At 45.8% G+C, this 20,896-nt stretch overlaps 3 protein-coding genes across 5 annotated transcripts; 1 reads left to right on the plus strand and 2 right to left on the minus strand.

Moving 5' to 3' along the window:
- Positions 1-381: 381 nt before the first annotated feature.
- Positions 382-5,151, minus strand: ccdc106a (coiled-coil domain containing 106a). 2 transcript variants are annotated; one of them, XM_086155687.1, is made up of 8 exons: positions 4,990-5,151; positions 4,320-4,389; positions 4,137-4,235; positions 3,803-4,033; positions 3,665-3,721; positions 3,034-3,303; positions 2,792-2,956; positions 382-1,941 (listed from the first exon to the last, which is right to left on the minus strand). In XM_086155687.1, exons 2-8 carry the CDS (start codon positions 4,387-4,389, stop codon positions 1,625-1,627), a joined length of 1,209 nt encoding a protein of 402 aa, XP_086011813.1. In that variant the 5' UTR covers positions 4,990-5,151; the 3' UTR covers positions 382-1,624. The 2 variants fall into 2 exon arrangements, with proteins under 2 accessions (XP_086011813.1, XP_086011812.1); XM_086155686.1 differs by lacking the exon at positions 4,990-5,151 and adding an exon at positions 4,874-4,936 and having other exon boundaries at positions 794-1,941.
- Positions 5,152-5,786: 635 nt separating this feature from the next.
- LOC147229909 (transmembrane protein 238-like) lies at positions 5,787-7,759 on the plus strand. 2 transcript variants are annotated; one of them, XM_086155688.1, is made up of 2 exons: positions 5,787-5,918; positions 6,883-7,759. In XM_086155688.1, the coding sequence occupies exon 2, from the start codon at positions 6,928-6,930 to the stop codon at positions 7,255-7,257; it is 330 nt and encodes a 109-aa protein (XP_086011814.1). In that variant the 5' UTR covers positions 5,787-5,918; positions 6,883-6,927; the 3' UTR covers positions 7,258-7,759. The 2 variants fall into 2 exon arrangements, with proteins under 2 accessions (XP_086011814.1, XP_086011815.1); XM_086155689.1 differs by having other exon boundaries at positions 5,788-5,918; positions 6,887-7,406.
- Positions 7,359-20,860, minus strand: LOC147229910 (C-Jun-amino-terminal kinase-interacting protein 3). Its single transcript, XM_086155685.1, has 28 exons — positions 20,739-20,860; positions 19,022-19,242; positions 18,743-18,937; positions 18,552-18,672; positions 18,367-18,437; positions 17,835-17,899; positions 17,433-17,499; positions 16,261-16,424; positions 15,808-16,040; positions 14,906-14,963; positions 14,641-14,793; positions 14,526-14,565; positions 14,314-14,441; positions 14,166-14,219; positions 12,990-13,112; positions 12,754-12,910; positions 12,539-12,619; positions 11,915-11,962; positions 11,681-11,822; positions 11,547-11,589; positions 9,980-10,060; positions 9,828-9,895; positions 9,610-9,758; positions 9,087-9,258; positions 8,887-9,000; positions 8,708-8,806; positions 8,246-8,332; positions 7,359-8,145 (listed from the first exon to the last, which is right to left on the minus strand). Exons 2-28 carry the CDS (start codon positions 19,118-19,120, stop codon positions 8,027-8,029), a joined length of 2,931 nt encoding a protein of 976 aa, XP_086011811.1. The 5' UTR covers positions 19,121-19,242; positions 20,739-20,860; the 3' UTR covers positions 7,359-8,026.
- Between the last annotated feature and the right edge of the window lie 36 nt (positions 20,861-20,896).

Genomic DNA, 20,896 nt, shown 5'->3' on the forward strand with positions numbered 1-20,896 from the left:
CTGGAAGACAAAACAACAAAAAAAAACATGTTACAAAGAGCCGATTATGTTTGTATAAACGCTGCAAGTGCTCAGATTCTACAAAAGGTGGCACTTTGCATCAGCAGGAGGCATCAGACAGAGTGAGACAAACACAGAGGTGTGTGTGTGTGTGTGTGTGTGTGTGTGCGCGCGCTGGGGATGAAGATGATTTGAATAAAAAGTTCTCATAAAGGGCTCTGATATATTATCATTAACAGGCAAAGGGCAATCTCTGCGGCTTTTTCCAGATACGCGTTAAACTACTTTTGAAGCATGTGACTTGGACGATTTGATTCCCTGGTTTGGAAACAGAACCGGATTTTAAAACCAGTCGGAATGCCACCGAAACCCAGCTGAATCCACTTCAAGCCTTTATTTTATACTGATATTCCTTGATGACAAGCATTGGCTTGCAAGCTCATCCTTGCGCATTAGCAGTTCCTTGTTGATGTTCTTTGTTAACCTTTCCCCTCCACGTCCGAGAGGTCTTGTTTCAATACATGTTTCATACATGTTTCAAATGTATCAACCTACATTTTGTTACGTTTGTTGTGTTTTCACTGCTTGTCGTTTGTTAGATTGCTCCTCGGTTACACCAATAACGCACCTCTGCGTTCCAATAAGCCTGGTTTATGTTATCTCGACTTTCATGGTAAAAGATTACTGTTTTAAAATGACTGATAATTTGGTGTTTTTTCCGGATTATAAATAGTCCTTCCAAGTTCACGTTTTTCCCCACATCAACCTGAGGTAATGGTTTAATCTGGTTTATTTAGTGTTTGTGTCCTGTCAATCAAAGCTGGATGAACCAAATACCTCAGATTAGTGACTTGAGTAGCGTTTACGGTGCAAAAGGGGAAAAAAAGCACAATTAAAAGCCTAATCCGGCACAGTAATCTCAACAGACACAATGGCTGCAATTTGAAATGGAGACACACGGGCACACACACACACACACACACACACATACACACACACACACACACACGGCAACCACAACGACAGATATTTTGGGGGCGGAAAACTCAAAACACGCACAGCGTGACATCACTACAGTTACAGGTTATTTCTCGCGGTTTTGCCCTGATCCCTCCCCCCTCCCCAAAAGGCATTTCGCCATAAAGTGCAGCATTCCGTTTCAATTCCAGCAAAAGAACATAAGAACAAATCATCGGGTTCCCCTCGGAAATGTAAAGACACTGATCGATTTCCAGTGCGAAAGGTGGGACCGTTTCACGGCTGTTGTTAGCTTAGTTTTTCTCGTCGCTAGTGCTCGGCGGCGTTCGCCAAGCATGAGTTGCCCCCCAAGAAAAAAAACAAAAAAATGTGAAAAAAATCAGACATCCAAAACAAAAAGTCATGGATAAAAGACAAAAGTGCTTTTTCTTTTTCATTCTTTTGAAAAAACGAAGCCTTTGAGTCCATCTCCTCGACGGCGGCAGCAACTCGGGTACCTGAACAAGAGATTCGTAGAAAAGGTGGCATGAGAAATGTGTGGTTTTTTTTTCAGGGTTGAAAAGAAAGAAGGATAAGAACCGGCGTAACCCGCCCCTGTTCTGCATCTGCACGGGAGAATTCTTCATCCTCCTCCGTCTTTGCACCATCAGTGTCTGAACCTGTAGGAGATGGGCAGGAGGAGGTTGTTCTTCTTCAGCGCCTGGACTCGGCAAAGCGTCTCCTCGTCCAGCGCGGTGTAGCAGCGGCGAGCGTAGTCCAGCAGCTTCTCCTTGGAGGGGTCGAACTCACCAACCTCCGCCACCTTCTCCGGTGCCACCAGCAGCATCTCGGCAATGGGAGTGGTGGACGCCACCGTGTTGCGGTCGACGCCGTGGATCTGGAAGGCTTTGGACATGTTCTTCAGTCGCTGGTACGTCAGCAGGATCTTCTTGTAGCGGAACAGCACGCCGGCAGCGTCTTTAACTGGGGAGGGGGCAGAGATGGCGGCGTCATGACGACCAGATGAATCTGATTCTAGTTTAAACAGCTTCTTCTCAAAGGGCCAATCACAGCAAAGTATTCTCAGCTTTTATAGGATCGGCCAATAGTTTCTCATATCCTTTGATGGCGGTGTTTGATTTAAATGAATTTTAATTTTAAATGTAATTCAAAATTGTAAGATTATGGTGATCCTGTAACATTAAAAATGTAAAAAAAATTAAAAAAGGGTTTAATTCATTGTCACTCAAAATATGCCTCGCAGCCCTGATGGGGAGCCAAAAAATAAATAAATCACATCAACCAGGTAAAATAAATATTTTAATGGCTATTTCATTTCCAAATATATATTTTGCATTGTTCAGTGATTTTTTTTTTTTAATACTGAGGTTGATAGCTGACTACACGTGGAAGGAGAAGGCATTTTTTTTTGGTTTGCTGCAGGTGGTTGATTAAAGATCACCTTTTTATTTCCTGAATACAAGGAGGACTTCAACAGATGTCTAGTAGTTTCTAGTAGCCTTATTGTGTTTTTGGGAGTTCAAAATGTTTTTTGGAGTTCAAAATGTTTTTGTTGCACGCAAATATACAATTTTATTTACTCTGAAGACTTTCATGAATGCAACACTTGTTTTTTTATATGTAGCAGAAAGGTAAGAAAAAAATGTATGAAATAAGCTGATCTGCAGATCATTTCTATGGGAAGAAAGCGCTGCGGGTTTCTCACAATAAAAAAAGAAAGGTCACGCGAATGTAGAGGAAGTCCAATCACTGTACAATCACAGACAAAAAAAATGAACCGAACGACGACGCTCCTTCTTGCCACCTCCCTCACCTCGCTGCCGCTCTCGTGGCGCCCTGAAGACGCGTCTCCTCTTTAGCGGGTGCCTGTTGCCGTTGATGCCGTCGGGCAGGACGTCCCCCCCTTCTATCAACTCCTCCCCCAGGTAGCCGTCATGCTCCAGGAACTCCTCCGGCTCCCCCAGGAGCGAGAGAGAATCTGAGATGGATGAGGAACGGTTTCGGGGGAGCTCGAAAAAGACAGGATGAGGAAGTGCTAGCTCTGACTCTCGTTACCTGGGTTACTGTGGCCACCCATGTCGGTCACGGTCGATCTGGTGGCAGCGTTGCTCCCGCCGGTCGTGGTGCTAGCGGCCTTGTGTCCGTGACCCTGCAGGAGAGCCTGTGACTGCGCAGATGCAAGCAGGGCATTCATGGACGCCAGCTGGTTGGTCAGCTGACTGGTCGTGACGTGGTTCTTGGGGGCCGCCATGGTGGGCGGGCCGTGGCGGCGCTGGAGGAACGCGCTGCGCGAGGGGAAGTGCGGCGAGTCTGGCTTCTGTTGCTCTGAAGGATGAAAGAAGGCAACGGTCGGAATCCAAAGATTTCCCTGCGACTGTCTTTTGCACTTTTGCCGACTGACTCCCAGACTGGTGCTTTTGAGAAAAAAACTAAATCAAATCATGTCTTCAAACAGGGACACCGGGTCTATTGCAATGTATAATTTTCACTACTATGAAGATTATTCTAGCATCACATGTACACTGCAGGAGCTCAAGAGTTATGGGTCAGGATTTACACTCTGTGGAGTTCTCTCCCGAGGCGGAAAAGGCCTCAACATGACATGAAGTCAAAGTGCTGACGAAAAAGAAGTTTGCTGACAGCTTTGCCCTGTGGTGAAAAGTGGCATTTTGAGATAAGGCTTTACCCGCAGGACGTTCTTGCTCTCTTCGCCCCCTCCAGTTGAACCGCCTCGACTCGTAACCTGCGGGAGATAAGAACCGCTAAGACATGAGAAACTTAAAACAGATCTGGTCCGGGTATCTGTGTCAGAGGGGGTTTTAACCGTTGCTGTATGGGCTCTGGCTCAGCTCTTGCCCGTGCGTCTTGGTCGAGAAGATGAACCGGTCCAGCTGGCAGCGCAGGAAGTCCCTCTCCTCCTCCAGGTCCTCGATTCTCTTCTGCAGCCATGAGTTCTTCTCCAGGGAGATCTGCAGCTGCGTTCGCAGGTTGGTGATCACCATGTAGGAGCTGCTGACAGCCGAGGAGCTGGTGGGTGGCGCTGGCGCCGGGGTCTCTGCGAAGAATGCAAAGAGAGGGGCCGACCGTGGAGAATCAATGTAGAAGGACGACACTGAGGGCCTTAAATATTGACTCATGGGACATGACTTGAGACTCACCGTCAAAGTTCTGGTCACTCTGGTTGAAGAACGTCTGCTGCTCAAAGCTGCTGTCCTCGTAGGGGATGGCAATTTCGTATGCCTCCTCATTCTTGGGAGCTGAAAGCAAGAACACGGTCAGCAGTTTTCAAATTCGGGAGTTTTTTACATTTTTTATCAAGAACCATGGCACCGTTTTCTTACTCTGCAGGTGGATTGCACCCGAGTGGCTCTTGGACGTGGAGGCAGCATCAGGTCTGTTTTCGCCCTCCATCTCCAAATAATAAAGAAAAACAAAATAATTTAAAACAAGGAGAGTGATGAGTTAGTAACTTGTAGGGCCGCGAAAACTAGAAGAGGTATTACAAAATAGTAATCCTACTACTACTATTACTACTACTAATAACAATAATAAAAAAATAATAATGACATTAGTGATAATAATAATGATAAATAGTGATGGCGTTTGCAGTGATTTGAGGCTCGTGCTCCATTAACACACGGCTCGTCAGTAATTACATAATGTAACGCTTCTTACGGCAAACCAACAACAAAAGCTAGAAAACGGACACGAATAATAATGATGATAATATTGAAAATAAAAATACCCCCCCCCCTCCCTGCATGGCAGAAGAACTATGACGTGAAACACAAAGTGCGCGCGCTGCACATGCAGAAGTTTGTTATTGTCCGCGAGCGACGCGGAAGAGAGTTAGCACGGTTAGCCGGGCTAACACGGCGGCGATAATAACATTTACAATCCATCCCCCAACCGCCATCCTTTTGCCCGTCACATCCCGTGTTTGGTGCAGATTTTTGGGCGCTCGTATCGCGCCGGTGCTGCGGTAACCGCACAGGAAACGTCGGTACTCACCGCTAGCAACGCGTAATAACGTAGCCACTCGCATGTAATACGACGTTATTACTGTGTCATATCTCCATTTGGCGAGCTCCCCCGCTAGCTTACAAGCTAACAATAACAATTATGGCTGTTTTTTTCTCCCCATTTTTCCCTCAACACAGCGCTACGTCATTTCCGGTGATGCTAAAGGGAACTTTGAGTTCATAAAGCGCAGCGCTTTTAATTTCAAGCTGAATAAATTGCCGTCCCACTCTCTCTTTAAATCCTTTGACATGTATGATTTATTTTGAGCCGCACGACTTTGAACGTAATGACCATTAAAAAAATGTTCACATGGATCCATTTGATTTTTTTTTTTTAAAACACATTTTTCAAATAAATTATAAATTCATAGAAATACGAGTATACCAGTAGTGTTTAATATTACGACCTTTTCCACACATTTTTCCTTTATATCTTGACATTAATAACATATCTTAATTAGGGCGCCTTATTCGACACTCGAGGACACCGTGCTGCAATATACATATGCACAAAAACAGATTTATGAGAAACAATGCAAATAAAAACAATAAAAGTGACAGAGTGGGAAAAAAAATCCATGTGACGTCATATCGCAACTTTATTTCCACATTTTTGATGTCATTTTATTCTCGCGGTACAAGTATATTTTCGAAAAAGGACGCGATTTGTAATGGTTTTTTATTTTTTTTGTACTTTTATCTCATGGTTATAGTTGTCAAGAATTAGAAGTGTTTCCACAGAAGTCGTCCGCAGTGGAGGAGCGGCGGAACCGGCCGGACAGGTGACGCCCGCCTACGGCGGGTGGGTGCAGGTGTCTGGTTTCACCGATCCTGAAGGACCCGGGTTTGAACGGGACCCCGCCGGGTTTGGATAGTCGGGGACGGGTTCGGACGCGCCGCATCGACCGGGCCGTGAAGGTGAGAGCGACCGAAAGTGCGCGGAGGTACGCGTCTTCGAAGCGGGACGCGACAGGTGTGGCGAACGCCGTTTCGCCGCCATGACGGTTGTAGTTCAAACATCGAAATGGAGCTAAATACGCGTTTAACAGAGGAGGGATGGATAGACGGATAGAGATAAAGATAAAAGTGATGGACAGATACTGATATTGACAGACAAGTCTGTCTGATAAAATTCACTTTTTCTTTTTAGCCAGTCCTCTTACCGGCTTCTAAATGGGTATAGTATGCCGGTTACTTTACTTTTTAACCAGTAAGTTGGATGAAATGTTTTTTTTTTTCCCACTGACTTTGTCCTTTTTAGCTCTTTGGCTTATTTTATATGCAAGCGAGTGCCGCTATCAGCATGCAAAAGGGTAGGGGCAAAAATGATCCAGTTTGCGGATGACTTTATGATTGTGTCGCGACAAATAACCAAATAACGAGTTTTTAAGCAACTCGTCCTTCAAAATCGACATTTTTAATCTAAAGCTGAGGAAATGATAACGGATTTTGGGAAAAACCTCTACCAAGGCCAGGCAGTACCAACACCATGGTACCATTGTTTACAGGCAAACATGGACTCAGTCTGTGCTAAGGCCCACCAGCCTTTTCCTAAATTTTAATCCTGTTTTTATGAAAAATTTTTTGTTTCTTTTTTAAAGTGCAGGGCCAATAGATACCAACATTCATTCATAACAGAAACTATTGTGTCCTTGAGTGTAGAGTAAGCCGCCTTAAATAAAATGTATTATAAACAGATTGTAATTGCACCCCCGAAACATGTATCTTATTTTTCTGCTGAATTGATGTGGCATGTGTTGCGATGTCTTTTTTCAAAACAAATTGACCCTTTATAAAGTTAGATATTTTAAATTCTGTCCACAAAGGGGTATTTTCAGATTAATTTAGTAAAATATTTAAATGTCATTTTTCTCATCTCAAGACAGATCCATCGCCGAGTTTTGCATAACCTGCTTTCTTGGTGGCCATGGCAACCAAGTACGATGGGCTGTCTCACTGCAAGGTGGCCCTGCTGCTAGCCATCTTGTTGGATCTGCTGGGCGTGGTCTCGCTGCTGCTGGGTGTCTTCGCACCGCTGGAGATCCGGGGACGGGACTTCGGGGACCTGCTGGTCTACACGGGAGCCCTGCTGGTGCTGGCTTCCCTGCTGGGCTGGGTCATGTGGTACAGCGGCAACATAGAGGGTCTGACGTCCAGGAAGGAGCTGGCGGGCGCCATGGGCGGGGCGGTGGATCGGCTGGCTCGCTCCCTGAGCCGCAGGATACGACTCCCCAGGACCCGCAGCAGCCCGACGTAGAGCAGCCAGGAGAAAATCCACTTTATTTCTTCCCTGATAGTCAATGCTTTTCAAGTGGTTCCTAATAATCGGGAGACAAATTCAACTTCCAGTCCTGTCAGTTTAATCTGATTATTATAATTATTTTTAAAAATGTACAATTTCACACACACAACAAGACTCTGCGACCAGTTGATCGTTCGGACGCTGTCAGACCAGCCAGGGAGAGGGTTTGACCCTGGAGGTCAACCCGGGTGTACACACCTGTACCGGACGACCACCTGTCCAGAACACACCGGACCCTTTCTTTTTCCCAGAATACGTCAAATTCAAATAAATCTGCAATTTGAAAGCAGCCATGATTACAAACACCCAGAGATAAATAAACAAATGTTTCGTTTCCTCGCCAGTGGGTTGGTTCTGATCAGATGTCAGAGGCAGAGGGTCACAGCATGTCAATTCTCAAAAGAAAAAAAAAATGTATATAAAAAAAAAAAAAAGAAAAAAAGAATGATGCTTTAAACGTATTGAGATGAGAAAATACCTGCTTCTGGTTCACAGTTGATGCAATACTTACACAGCTGACTGTCAATCAAGAGGAAGGACGGTTTACCCCCTGTGCTCATCATTTTTCATTTTTGGCAGAGATTAAAAAAAACAACAAAACAAAACATAAAATAAACAGAAAAATATGAAGTGAACTTTGGAACATTAAGACATCTTTGATTCAAAGTCTGATTCACATGGGCGAGGGTCACGTCCTCGCTTTAGCCCCCACAGACCCAGGAGGTCAAAGAGCAGGAGCCGGCACTGGGGGGTGAGGAATCTGCCAGACGATCATGTGACTGCGTTCGGAGCGTTGAGGCGCAGTTTGCGACAGCTCGTCCGAGCCATCGTTGGTGTCGTCCCCTGGGGGGACGGAAGAAAGCCGTTTGGGTTGAAAACATAAAAATATTTCCAGGTTTTCCTCCCTGCGGAACAGAATTTGCATTTGTCTGACTCCACTCACCAATACGGAAGTTGATGTAGCCTTCACCGCCGCTGAGGACCAGCTGGGCCGCGGTGATGGAGCTGCCTGGGGAAGCGACCAGACACCCTGACGGGAGACACAACAGACCAATGAATGCCCGCCGACTGTCAGCCAATCACAGCCTTAGCCAACGGATGCAGACAGGAAGTGAACCGAGGGTTTTAGTTCCTTGAGAGGACGAGTCTCCGGGGTTAACGGGCATCACATTACTGAACAAGCAAGGAGCAGCAAGGTCCCATGACTGATCATGTGACCGCATCACCTGTCACTGCCCTGGTCAGCATTTTACTGCCCTGCCTGAGTTTGTATAACCTCATATCCTTGTTAAGAATGACAGTGACACATTTTTGGTGTTTTACTTTTCCTGTTAACTGAGGGGTTGTTCGGTCGCTAAGCAGCCGATCGTGTGTACACACAGGAGTTACATGGCGAGGTGGTTACCAGGTGCGGCAATGATGAATCTGACCGCCTGTCTGTGTCCATGGTAACACAGCTGGGCGGTTGTCATGCAGCAGTATGGAATGGAGACGTCCTCTGAGGCTGTGGACAGAAGGTATTGAATTAGTACCAGATGGTCACTTCTGGAGCTGGATCCGGACGGTAGCGAACGCGGCACTTACTGATTGACAGTGGGATGCAGAAGATGGCTCCGCCCCCCGTGCCTACCCACATCCGTCCAGAGACGACGGCCAGGGAGGTAATCTGGAGAGGCGAGAGTGTCAGGAAGGCTTGACCTGCAGAGATAGACGGGCATAAAGGCATCCGTGAGCTCCATCCCGACACAACGAACACCGAAAACAAACCGGACATCTGGCGTCACCTAGCGTTTTGGTTGCCACAGCGGTGAAGTCCACCTCCTGGAGGGGGCGTCCAGTGGACCAGTCGAAGAGCCTGAGGATGAGGTCCAGCCGGCAGGCGGCCCACACGCCGCTACCGGCTGCACATAGAAAGCGCACCTGCTGCTCACTGCGCTCCGACACCGAGAAGATTTGCTGTGAGGGGAGAGGATGGCGGGTGAATCTTGCGTACGGGGCTGACACTGCGTTCAGTAGGGGGATAAAAATCAGACAGTAATAGAGAAATAATAAATAATAGAGAACTTGTTTTATGGGAGTGGGCAGATAAGTGTCTTGTGACTGACAGTCGGCTTAAGCCCCGCCTCTCCCCTTGTGTCAGGTGGGATTGGCTCCTGCTGTTTGTTGTGAAAAATTAGTTGAAAATTGATGTTGTGTTTTGCCACCTGTTGTCACATCTATGTGTTTCCCCCTCACATCCAGAGGGTGGCGCTTTCCCGGCTGATTCTGTGAAAGCACATCAAAAGTGTCGCGGTGCCAGTACTCTACCTCCACCTTCCTGGCGTCGAGGTCCACCATGTGGATCTTGTTCCAGTAGCCGACCCATAAGCGGCTTCCTCTAGCCAGGCAGCAGCGGACGGGCTGCGACGGCTGAAACCCGAGCGCCATTGCGGCGTGCGACTGCAGATTCCAGCCACCTATCAATCACAGCGGCATGAGAACAAAACTCCTGGACACCAGCTCGAGGGAAGGAGGGGTGGCTTTACCTGAGGTGACGGAGAAGATGGCCAGCGTCCCGTCTCCTAATCCAGCCACGACACGACCCTGAGAATACCTGTGGGCGGAATGCAGAGTGACAGGTGTCAATCATCCGTCCCAGGAAAAGGACTCCGCCCTGATTGTCTGGTGGAGGACTCACGTGAGCGAGTGCACGCTCTCCGTGAGAGAGGCGGTTTGCAGGCAGCGCCTCCTGTCTGCTGACGCTGGATGCACCAGTATGCTGTGGAGGAGAAACAAAGAGGTGTATTTAATCTCAAAATCTTTGCACTTAAGACCTTAAAACACTTTATAGCCTTGACTTTGACACTTTATAGTTTCATTTGTATTTCTTTTCTCCCACGCCGCCTTTTTTTTTTTTTTTTTTTTTTTACTGTTTATACAATTACCTACTATTATTTATTATTTTTATGCTTTACTTGAAACTGGCACAACAATTTCCTTCGGGATAAATAAAGTTGTTCTTATTCTTGTTCCTATTCATATTCTTAATTCGCATTCGGCGGGTTCAGCTTACGAGTTTACCGAGATGCGAGCCGTCACTCGAGCTGTTGAATTTTTTTGTCTTGGGATACAAGCCTAGATCTAAGTTAGCCAGGTAGGTGGCCCGGAGAAAATCCGGAAAAAAAAGGTGGGCAAAGTGTGCGTGATGTGGACTCGTGAGGAGATGGAGACGTTGCTGCAGAGATACCGTGAGCGAGAGCATAGTCTGTGAGAAGGTGGAAGACATTTATGGAGGATCTGGTGCAGGAGACGGCGGGTATGTCAACGCCAGTCGGGCGTTTGATGGTTTTAAAATGAAGTTTAGCCATAAAGTGTAGTATGTTTTGCTAGTTACATTAAGCAACACATTGTAGTATTAATGTTGGGCTCACACCAAAATATTTTCACAGTCACAGACCAAAAACTGAAGGTCAGAAGGAAATTTCAGGAGTTTCACTAGTCACAGTCTTTCTGTCTTTACATTGACAAAACAACCAACAACCAATAGATGAGGTCTGACAGAACAGAAAACAGGAAACGTGGTAGACAAACAATCTTCAGAGCGGTATTGGTGGCAGAGTATTTTTTGAGTTATGGATGAATTGGGAAGGCAAAGGACGTCCTGATTGGTATGGGGCATCCAGAAAGAGGAGCAGATGGTGGAGCTGTGGGCAGGACAGCCTGGCTTGGATCATGACAACTCTCTTATGATTCACGACCGAGTGGAAAAGGAAAAGCACTGGAGTGGAATAGTAGAGGCTCTGCAGATATCCAGGGAAAACATGGCAAGGAAAAAATTGCTGATATAATCGATCTGTAGTTTTGGAAATAAGATTCATTGTCTTTGTAAAATCTCAGTATGAGACTAAAAACTTGGATTTAGATGTGTAACGACAGTTTTCCACAAGTCCTTTACAGTCTTGCGATGTATGGGTGGCATAAGTTGAGCCATAGCGTTAAATGAAAAGCTCCGCTGGCACCTTTGTCCGATCTCAAGGTACACACACTTATTTAACCAGTTTATTTCTTTACATTTTCTTTCATTGTGTATTATTTTTGACACGTTATTTGTGATTTATAAAGTACATTTTTCTTATTTAAAAACATATAACAAAAGCAGGGGACTGGAACGGATTAATAGGATTTCAATTCATTTTTATGAATATATTGAGTAAGGGACTCGGTCACTGAACCTAATAATCTCCTAAGTCAAGGTATGACAGTACCTTCCTTCCTGAGTTCCGATCCAGACGGTTCCCGCTGAGCCACCTGTCGGAATGAGCACAGATACGGGGGGCGTGTCATCGATCGAACAATTGTTGTTGCCTGCTGAAAGGACACGGCGGCAATGGACACGTACCTACAGGGGGAACGGCGCAGACGCAGAGGGCAGGCGCCGTGGGAGGGAGGCCGAACTGGTCCAGGACGCTGTTGGGACGCGCCGGGTCAATGACGGTGATCTCGCTGCTGGACGGAGGCCCCGACACCACCCAGACGGAGCACTGCGGGGGAGGGTGATGGTGAGGGAGGGGGCGGAGCCACATGGAGCGACCGGCTCCTGACAGGCGTTGTTACAGCATCATTATAGACTTACCGTCGCCTCCCCGGAGATCTCCGGCGCAACGGCGGCAGCGCAGTTCAACTGGAACATAGAGAGATGGTTTAGGGTTCTAATCCGCCACAATTAAGTAATTGTGCTCATTGACATCACGACTCCTATAAGGGATCAATAATTATGTGTTCTTAGATTAGACATTGATGAATAGGCCTTTATGAACGACTTGTACCTTATAACAACAATTTAGTTTTATTGGAAATTCATTTTCATTCATTTATTTCACCTCAGTACCAATAATTTGTATCTGCGCACACTTTATAGTTTAATGTTTATTGTTTCATGTTTACGGTGAACTTAACGGTTCAATGTGTACTTTATTAATATTTTGTTAATTTCATGTCACTCTGGGATAGTGAGAAACATAAATCCTTGATGATTACATGAAGAGGCAAGTTAATGACACTTTTATAACTATAGCTATAATTGACAACTTGTAAATAAGTTTCTTCTAAGGGCTTTTTCATGCCTTGTAATTTGATAAAATTGATGCCTCTGATGTATCTTTATTATGTAATAACATGTTATTAAGCACCTTAAAAACATAACTGATTTCATGAAGTGCAATACAACGTGAAAGCACCCCTCTGGGTTCTGGTATACCTTGGCTGTGGGGTCTCTCTGATCCAGCAGTCTGAGCTGCACCAGGACAGGAATGTCCCTGGGCTCCGGATCCTGGGATTCCTGCAGTGGCAGTATTGGAACAGCGGGGGATGAGAAGGGTGTGGTTACAGAAGAGCGTCAGGAAATGAAAACAAATTGGGGATTAGATCGTGTTTTCCCGACGGGACGGTCATTTCCTGCACTGCCCCCCCGACCTGTGCGTCTGCCAGCGGCATGCTCCAGCCGTGCAGCTGCCGTTTCCCCAGCGACCCCCAGATGTGAGAGCGGATCTCTCTGTAGAGCTCCCTCCTGCGGACGCGGGGCGACACGACTGCTGCCGCCGCCGCCGTCACCGCCGCCGTCTGGGCCGACCTGCGGGATGAGGATCTCCGTCAATCTGAGGTTACAATTAAGACACAGGAGTAAACGTGAATCCAAAGCGTGATCTTACTGGGTGTGCGGCTGACTGACAGCCGGTGCTCTGGGGGCCTCTGGGGGGCGGCGTGGGCCCGACGAGTAGAAGGCCTGAGGCAGGATCAAGGGTTCCTTCGATAGGCCGAAGAACCGGTGGAACCTTTAACGGACGGAGAGACCGACCAGAACATTCAACGGATGTTTGCTCGCACAGGGTTTTGCTGCGGCTTCAGGGGTTGGGGCCTCTTCTACACTGGAAAGTACTGGAGACATGCAGAATGTGACTGGAATATAAAATAAACAAATAATGGAGGAGTTTAAAATATTTGATAGCTTAATAGAGTGTAAACTATTTAAAAATCACAGATGAATTAAGCTTTTAAATAACACTCTATACTTTTTTGTGCCCTTAGATTTTAATTTATTTTATTATCATTATTTAATTTTTATTTTTCATTTGATAGTCTGATAGAAAGTTAACGGCATAAAATCACCATTAAATTTAAACACATTTTAAATTAAAAAAAGACATTGGATTGATGGTTACTTTTAAGCAAAATACTCAATGTCGATTTGAGTCCTGCTTTAAGCCAAACCTAAATGATCCACCGGCAGAAAACCTAAAATACCGTCCTCTCTCTGTGCACTGTCGTCCTTTTACAGGTGTTTGCAGTCACTTATTAAGCGATGAAAATATTTTAACAAGTTTTATTTAGATGTTATGATGATCAATAGAATTTTCAAATTTAAAATTACATTCTAAAAAAGAATGAACTAAAATAAAATACATTTTAATCAAATACTTAAATACACATCAGAGGGATCAAAGTGCTGCAAGCGGATCAGGAGCCACGGGTTGCCGACCCCTGCTCTATATTCTTATATACCCTCAGATTTTACATAATATAATTTTATTTTTTTCTATTTTGTCATTTTATTTTAGAGTTGCATGTCTGTTCGTAGTATGTTATGCTGCTGCTGCCAAATCATTACCCAATCCTAGGATCAATAAAGTTAATCTCATCACAAAAAAAAAAAGAAGAAAAAAATGGTCGCTGGAGGGAGGAACACTAGAATCTTTCCTGCTTGGACGGAGATTAAATAATCTAATCCCTTGTTTCTTTCACGCCCTGGTCTCATACTTGTAGTTCCTGCATTTGGCCACTCGGAGCACTAGCGCCACCACCTGTATCGGATCGGCGCGAGGACCTACTTCCTCCAGACGCTGGATGTCCTGTCTCCAGGGAACCGCATGTCCTTTGCAGCTCTGCGAAAAAAACAAACAAAAAAAAAAAAAAGAGTAAAAGTGAGACAGCTTGTTACCAGTGCCATAGTAACCTGCGCACAGAGCCGAACGCCACCTGAGTGTCTGGGTGTGTCGAAGCGCCTCTTGCAGTTCGATCAGACGCTGTTTGTACTGATTCTTCTCCATGACCACGCGGGCCATTTCAGAGCGGGAGAAGTGCCTGGCGGCTGAGGACGGCGAGGCCTGTGGGGGGGGGCAGAGACAAAAAGACAGGTGATTGACAGGACCTGAGGCAGGTTTGAATAAACTGAGGAGCTTTCCACTCACGTCGGAGTCGGAGCGCAGAGCTTCCACCTCCTCCCGGAGTCTGCGGGAAAGCAATGGATTTTTATTCAAACGGTAAAGAAAAAAAGAACGACTGGAATGGCTCATCGCGGACGACCTCTTCGTCTCCTCTTCCCGCTCCCTCAGCCGGACGTCCAGTCGGGACGAGGTGTCCCGCAGCGAGGCCATCTCCAGGTTCAGCGCCTCGCGGTCATCCGTCAGCTCCGCCACCCGCCATATCAGACTCCTGCGAGCCGAATCCACCGCCTCGCTGCCAGGAAATTTTTAAATAAACCAATCAAAACAGGTACTGTCGTAGGGTTCTGTATTTTAGAAGTGTGTGTGTGTGTGTGTGTGTGTGTTTGTATAAACACTTGACTCACTGGGCGGCTTTCAGTTCCTCAAACTGAGCGAGAGTCAAGTCAAACTGGTCGTTGCCGCCTGAGGGGAGAACAGAGGGGGTGAACATGACTTGAAGAGGTTTCAGGGATTGTTTTCTAAATTAAGGGTAAATTCAGGCAGTTTCCTGATTTTTCCAGCTCATTTTAGGGAATCGTTCTTGGCCTAAAATCAGGGATTCTTCTCTGATTTCCAGGTCATTTCAAGAATAATCCAGATTTCCATGTAATTTCAAGGATTATTCCTTGATTTATAGTTCATTTCAGGAATATTTCTGAAATTCTGGGCAAATTCAGGGACTATTTCCTGATTTATCCCGACTCATGTCTCAATTTGGGGATTATTTACAAACATTGAGGTCATTTCAGACATTATTTCTGATTTTTAGATAATTTCTGGGAGTATTTCCTGATTTTTTTCATTGAACATTTCCTAAATTCTGATTAATTTAATGGATTACTCTCCAATTTCAAAGGTAATTTAATTGATTATTCCCTGATTTTCAAGTAATTTAATGTTCTCTATACCCCCCATTGTGATTATATTCAGGGATCATTCTTAACTTCCACGTCATTTCAGGAAGTATTTCCTCATTTCTAGGTCATGCAGGGATTATTTCTTGATTCCCTGGTCATTTAATGGCTTATTCCCGGATTTAGAGATCACTTCAGGGATCATACCCGGATTTCCAGGTCAAATTATGGATTGTATTCTCCTAATTTCTGGTTAAAATCAGGGATTATTCCGGACATTCCAGAAGTATTTTCCCAATTTCTGGGTTAATTTAGGGTATTATTTCTTGATTTCCAAGTGACTCAATGGATTATTTCTAGCCTTCCGTGTCATTTCAGGGATTATTCCCACCTGGTTCGTCCCCTCTGCTCACCTCTGATGGTAGCTCCTTGGTCCACGCTCTCCACATAATCCCGACTGAGCTCCGACAACTCGGAGAACACCGAGTCCATGTTGCGGAGGTCCCACTCCACACTATCGTCCTCTTCTTCTTCCTCCAGCGTCTCTCCTCCTCGCCACTCCTTACTCTCCGTCTCCTCTGCCTCCCTCAGTTCCTCCTCCAGGCTGCCCTCCAGCTCTTCCTCAGGGTTCGGTCCAACCCCGCTGCTGCAGAGACCGGAGAGAAGAACATTAGCTCCAATGCTAGAAATCTACAGCTCCTTTTTTTTTTTTTTACCCTTTTCCATTAAGGTTCAGATGAATATCGCAATTAGAATAAAACGAGTAACAGGTCCTGATAAGGTTACTAATATTCAGATACTTTCTTGGTAAAATCTCTTTCAACTGCTAACTGGATTCTACAAATGTTGGGATTTTGGACTCTCACCCGTGTCCCTGAAAGTGTCTCAGCTCGGGGGTGGAGCTGATGATGTCGCTGACGAACTGATCCACCGTCGAGCCTGCGATGTCAAGGGGACGCCCCTCGCCAGGGACCAGGCCCTCCAGGCGGGGGGGACCAGAGTTGGAATGCGGACGCAGTCCAGCCGGTGGCTAAAACCCAGCAGGTCCATGGATTAAGACGAATTGGACTCGTTTTGCCCATCAGATTTCATTGTCACACTCAATCAAACTTTAACCCAGACACGATTATTAAATAGCCTTGTTAGCATTCTGAACTGTTTACAGGTGCGGCGCAGGAGGTAGACCAATAGTTTTTGGACTATTGGAACCGAACATTCCAGGTTGGATTCTCAGCTCCTCCTAGTGAATCCAAGGGTTGTTGAGTAACACACTGAACCCCCAATAGCCCCCTTGGAGCAGGTTGACAGCAGCCTACCTCTCATGGTTCATTCATGACGGGTTTATTGCAGAGAATGAATTGCCCCCATGGGGATTAATAATTAATTATAATTTTCACTATAGCACTACAATAGCATATGGTCATACTGCCATGGGATTAGTCTGCAGACAGACATCACATGATGCGTCTCATTCCTATCCTGTCCACACTGGTGTCCCGATCTCATATCTTCTTGGGCTTCTCTAATCTGGCAGGTTCCGTAGGGGCGTGACTTGTATGAAGGTTAAAAGTATTATTGTATCATCTCAGCTATTAGCATGTAACTGTTACCGCTGTATTTTTCAACTGTCCCTCCCATTCCTCATCTCTTTAACTCTCTCTTTCTACCCTGGTCAGTCAAGGCAGAAGGCCGCCCGCATTGAGCTGGGATCCATCTGAGGCTTCTGTACAGTAAAAATTTGCTTTTTCTCGCCACTGTCACCAAATGTGACTCATCTCTGTTCAGATTTATAATTATGTTTATACTATCATTATTTATTGATAATACCTATCTAAATGCACAGCGGACAGCAAAACAAGAATTTCATTATAAAGGGAAACACATTTCCACATTGTAGATATGACAATAAACACATGGAATCTTCAATCTTCAAGAGTGAGGTTCGAATCTGCTCTACGTGGAAAGCGTCATCGGATAACAGCGTTAATTAAATCCGATAAAAATAACTTATTTTTCTCTCGCGTGATAGCGATCCCACCTGAGCGCCGGGCTGTGACGACACCTGGACGGGTGGTGGCTCGGCGTGCCGGGGACGGATGTGGTTCCTGCAGGGAAGAAAGGAACGGGAGTCACTGTCATCGGGATCCAGCGGGGATCATCTCCCGTGGATGTTCTACCTCCGAGTTCCGAGGGTGGTGACGGAAACCTAATTTCAATAGTGACACCAACCTCCCAAAACATGAGCCGGACAAGGTTCTTTCCTTGATCAATTAATAATTAAATAAGTAAATGGATACAGGATGCAAGACCTGTTTGAACTACAGCTTAATATTCGGAGGGTCTTGAAAATGACTTGATTGACATCTGACAAAAAGCCAATTGGACACCTCCCGAGGCCATGACCCGTGGGTTTTTGGGACGAAGAGGTGATGTTAAGAACCTCAGGGGCGAGTCTCGTTCGGAGTCCTTCCTCCTGTCCATCAGCTCCCGGTACGAGTGAACGAGCTAGGGGGACAGAAGAGGAGAAGGCGTCAGAGGATCACTGATGGAAACAAGGGGGGTAAATGTCCTCCATCTGTTTCTACGATGGGTCACATGACCTGAACAACATCAAGACTTCGGGACACTAGAACCTTCCCCCATTTATGTATCTGGGTTTTCAGAATGTTCTCTGAACCAAACGGGTAGACTCAGGAGGGTCGGAGGGTCTCAACTAACTGATTCTCATTGTGTGAGTTCTCATACTTTACAAATGCACCCATGTGGGTTGCGATGGTAACATCGGCAGTAACAATACAAGGCCGAGAGAGGGAGAACGTGAAGTCGTAGAGGTTCTGGAGGGACTTCTTGTGCGTGTCGTAGCTTCGCGACGCCATGTCTGCAGTGGAGTTTGACCCCCTTGGAAGCGGAGGGGGGCAGGTGGGTGACTAACACTACAGGTAGCCACGTCGCCCCTGGCGATGAACTCTGACCTTGTTGTGGTTGATCTTCAGCGAGCTCAGCTCCCGACTCAGGGTGGACTTCTGCTCTTCAAGAGCCACCACTGCAAGAAACACAACGTATAAATTCTCATATATTGTGGGAATGTGATAACAATAAAACACAGTTGTCAATTTTACTGCAGTGGTGTGATAACAGCGTAAAGTTTTCTCCTCACGTTGGTCTGCCTGTTCCCTGGCCTTCTTCTCCAGGTCTCGCTCCCGCCGTTCCCGCTCTTTCTCCCTCCCTCTCATGGCTCTCCTCTCCTGCTCCGTCTGGTCATCCAGCTCCAGGTACCTCTGGAGGGCACGGACACGTCAGGAAACGCAGATGGTCACTCAAAACTGCGACACTGCTGGTTGCCATCACCTCCTGGCTCTCCTTCCTTAGGGCCTTCTCGGCCTGGTACCGCTCAAGCAGCTCTTCTCGCTCAGCCCGCTCCCGCTGCGCCTCCTCCTCCCGCTCCTGCAGCTGGGCCTTGCAGGCGGCGAGACCCTCCAGCACCCAGACGAAGATGGGGACCAGCGACTCCACAACATCCTCGCCATGGGTCTCCATAACCGTCTGCAACGCGGGAGGACATAGATATTTGGAATTTCCCGAAGCTCCGCTGTGATTGGTCATCCCAGAGGCGCAGTCCTTACTCACCTGCAGCTCTGAGTAGAGCTTTCCCGCCTCCTCACTCACAATGTTGGGATCCAGCTCCAGCTCCCCAGTCCCAAACAGAACCTTCTCACCGTACTCCATTGCGCAACAGTTTCGTGTCTCAGCCGCCACCGCTGGAGGAACCCCTGTTCATCGAGCTGCCGACGCCACTGTCCCGCCGCCGCCGGAGCCGCCCGTCTGCCGCGCCTTCATCTCTGCCGCAGCTGCACGAGATTGAGGAAAGAAAGAGCACATCTCTGGAATCTCCCACTCAGATATGCATTCTTTTCTTTTCTTTCCAGCTGAAGTAATTACTGTAAAGCCATCATTGGCGGAACCGGGTCATGTGGTTTCTGCTATTAGCCTCTGTGACACGGTTTGTCTAACACACACACACTCACACAGATCGGCCACTGAAGGAGAGGGAAATTAAAATTCCACAGGTTTTAATCCGTCATGGATCCAGAACCTTAACACTAACAATCTATCAAACAATCTATTAGTTGGACACAAAGCCATATTCAAAACATATATAGAAAGATATATATATATAAAAAATATCACCTTGTTAAGAATTTCCCCTATGGGGATCAATAAAGTTTATCTTATCTGGTTTCAACCCAGTCACACACTAAATCCCTAATTTCATCCAAATAATTTGCATCTTAACATTATTATTCAGTATTTGTTCAATATATATATATATATATATATATATATATATATACATACAAGTTTAAACTAAAATCTCGAGGTTTCAGAATAAAAAGCCACTTTGATTGATAACTCATGATTATCACCCGACGCTTGATTGGTTTTGTTGTTTTCGCACTTTTAAATCAAATCAACTCCAAAAAGTTCCCAGGACCAGAGAAAAATAAAACAAAAATCAAAATATTGAACAATATTTTTTACAAATCTATTGTGAATTTCTGTTTATCAAGATTTCTTAGCCATTTCAGCACAGGGGATCAAAAAAAATCTTTCACGACTCTTATTACCTTTTACTATAATCTTTTCCTGATTTTGTTCTTCTTATTTCTCTTTCGACATGACTTCAGCTATGTGTTTTTAATCACGACAAAACTGAGTATTTGAAACAGTCTTGTTGACTTTCACACAATATTAACACTTTATTGACATAAAACGATGTTGTTTACGCGGATTAACAGCGTTGAGGCCCATAAAACAACTGCTTATGATTTTTTTTATCGATTTAAGGTTTAAAAACAAGTCATTGATAAACTTTAACCCTCGAACACGGTCGCTGCTCTCACCAGAGGTTACAGGACTACGGCCAGCAGAGGGGAACGCGAACGGCTTGTGTGTGTGTGTGTGTGTTTGTGTGTGTGTGTGTGTGTGTGTGTACACTATTTGTGGGTCTGTTTGACACGCTCGCGTGTGTATGTATGTGTGTGTGTGTGTGTGTGTGTGTATACATATATATATATATATATATATATATATATATTTGGCCTCCATATGGCAAACGCGTCCAGGTTTAGCTTAACATTTTAATTTAGCAGCAAGGCTAACATTTAGAGGGAGGGGGAAAACAAGTTAATAGTATCAATAAGTCATTTGAGTGACAGCGGACACCTCCGCGGGTCCGCTGTAGCAACTTCGCCAAGTTAAGGCTTCGCCTGAGAAAGACGAAGGGGGAAAACACGTCGAGTCGTCGCGGGCATGTTAAAACTCGATTTACCGTCCACGGACTCACCGTTCAGGCAAAACAACGTCCCATTTCGTGTCACTGAAGCCAAAAGAGTAACTATTTTAGCGCGGTGGAAAAATTAGACATGTCAATCATCCGCAGTTGAACGTAAGTCTCGGCGAAAGTGGGCGTCGTTTGATTATCACGCGCGCGGAAGATGAGCG

Source organism: Fistularia commersonii, chromosome 11 (genome assembly GCF_037954325.1).
Source record: "Fistularia commersonii isolate RoL2024-O1a breed Wild chromosome 11, RoL_Fcom_v1.0, whole genome shotgun sequence".
In the NCBI taxonomy this organism is placed as follows: domain Eukaryota; kingdom Metazoa; phylum Chordata; class Actinopteri; order Syngnathiformes; family Fistulariidae; genus Fistularia; species Fistularia commersonii.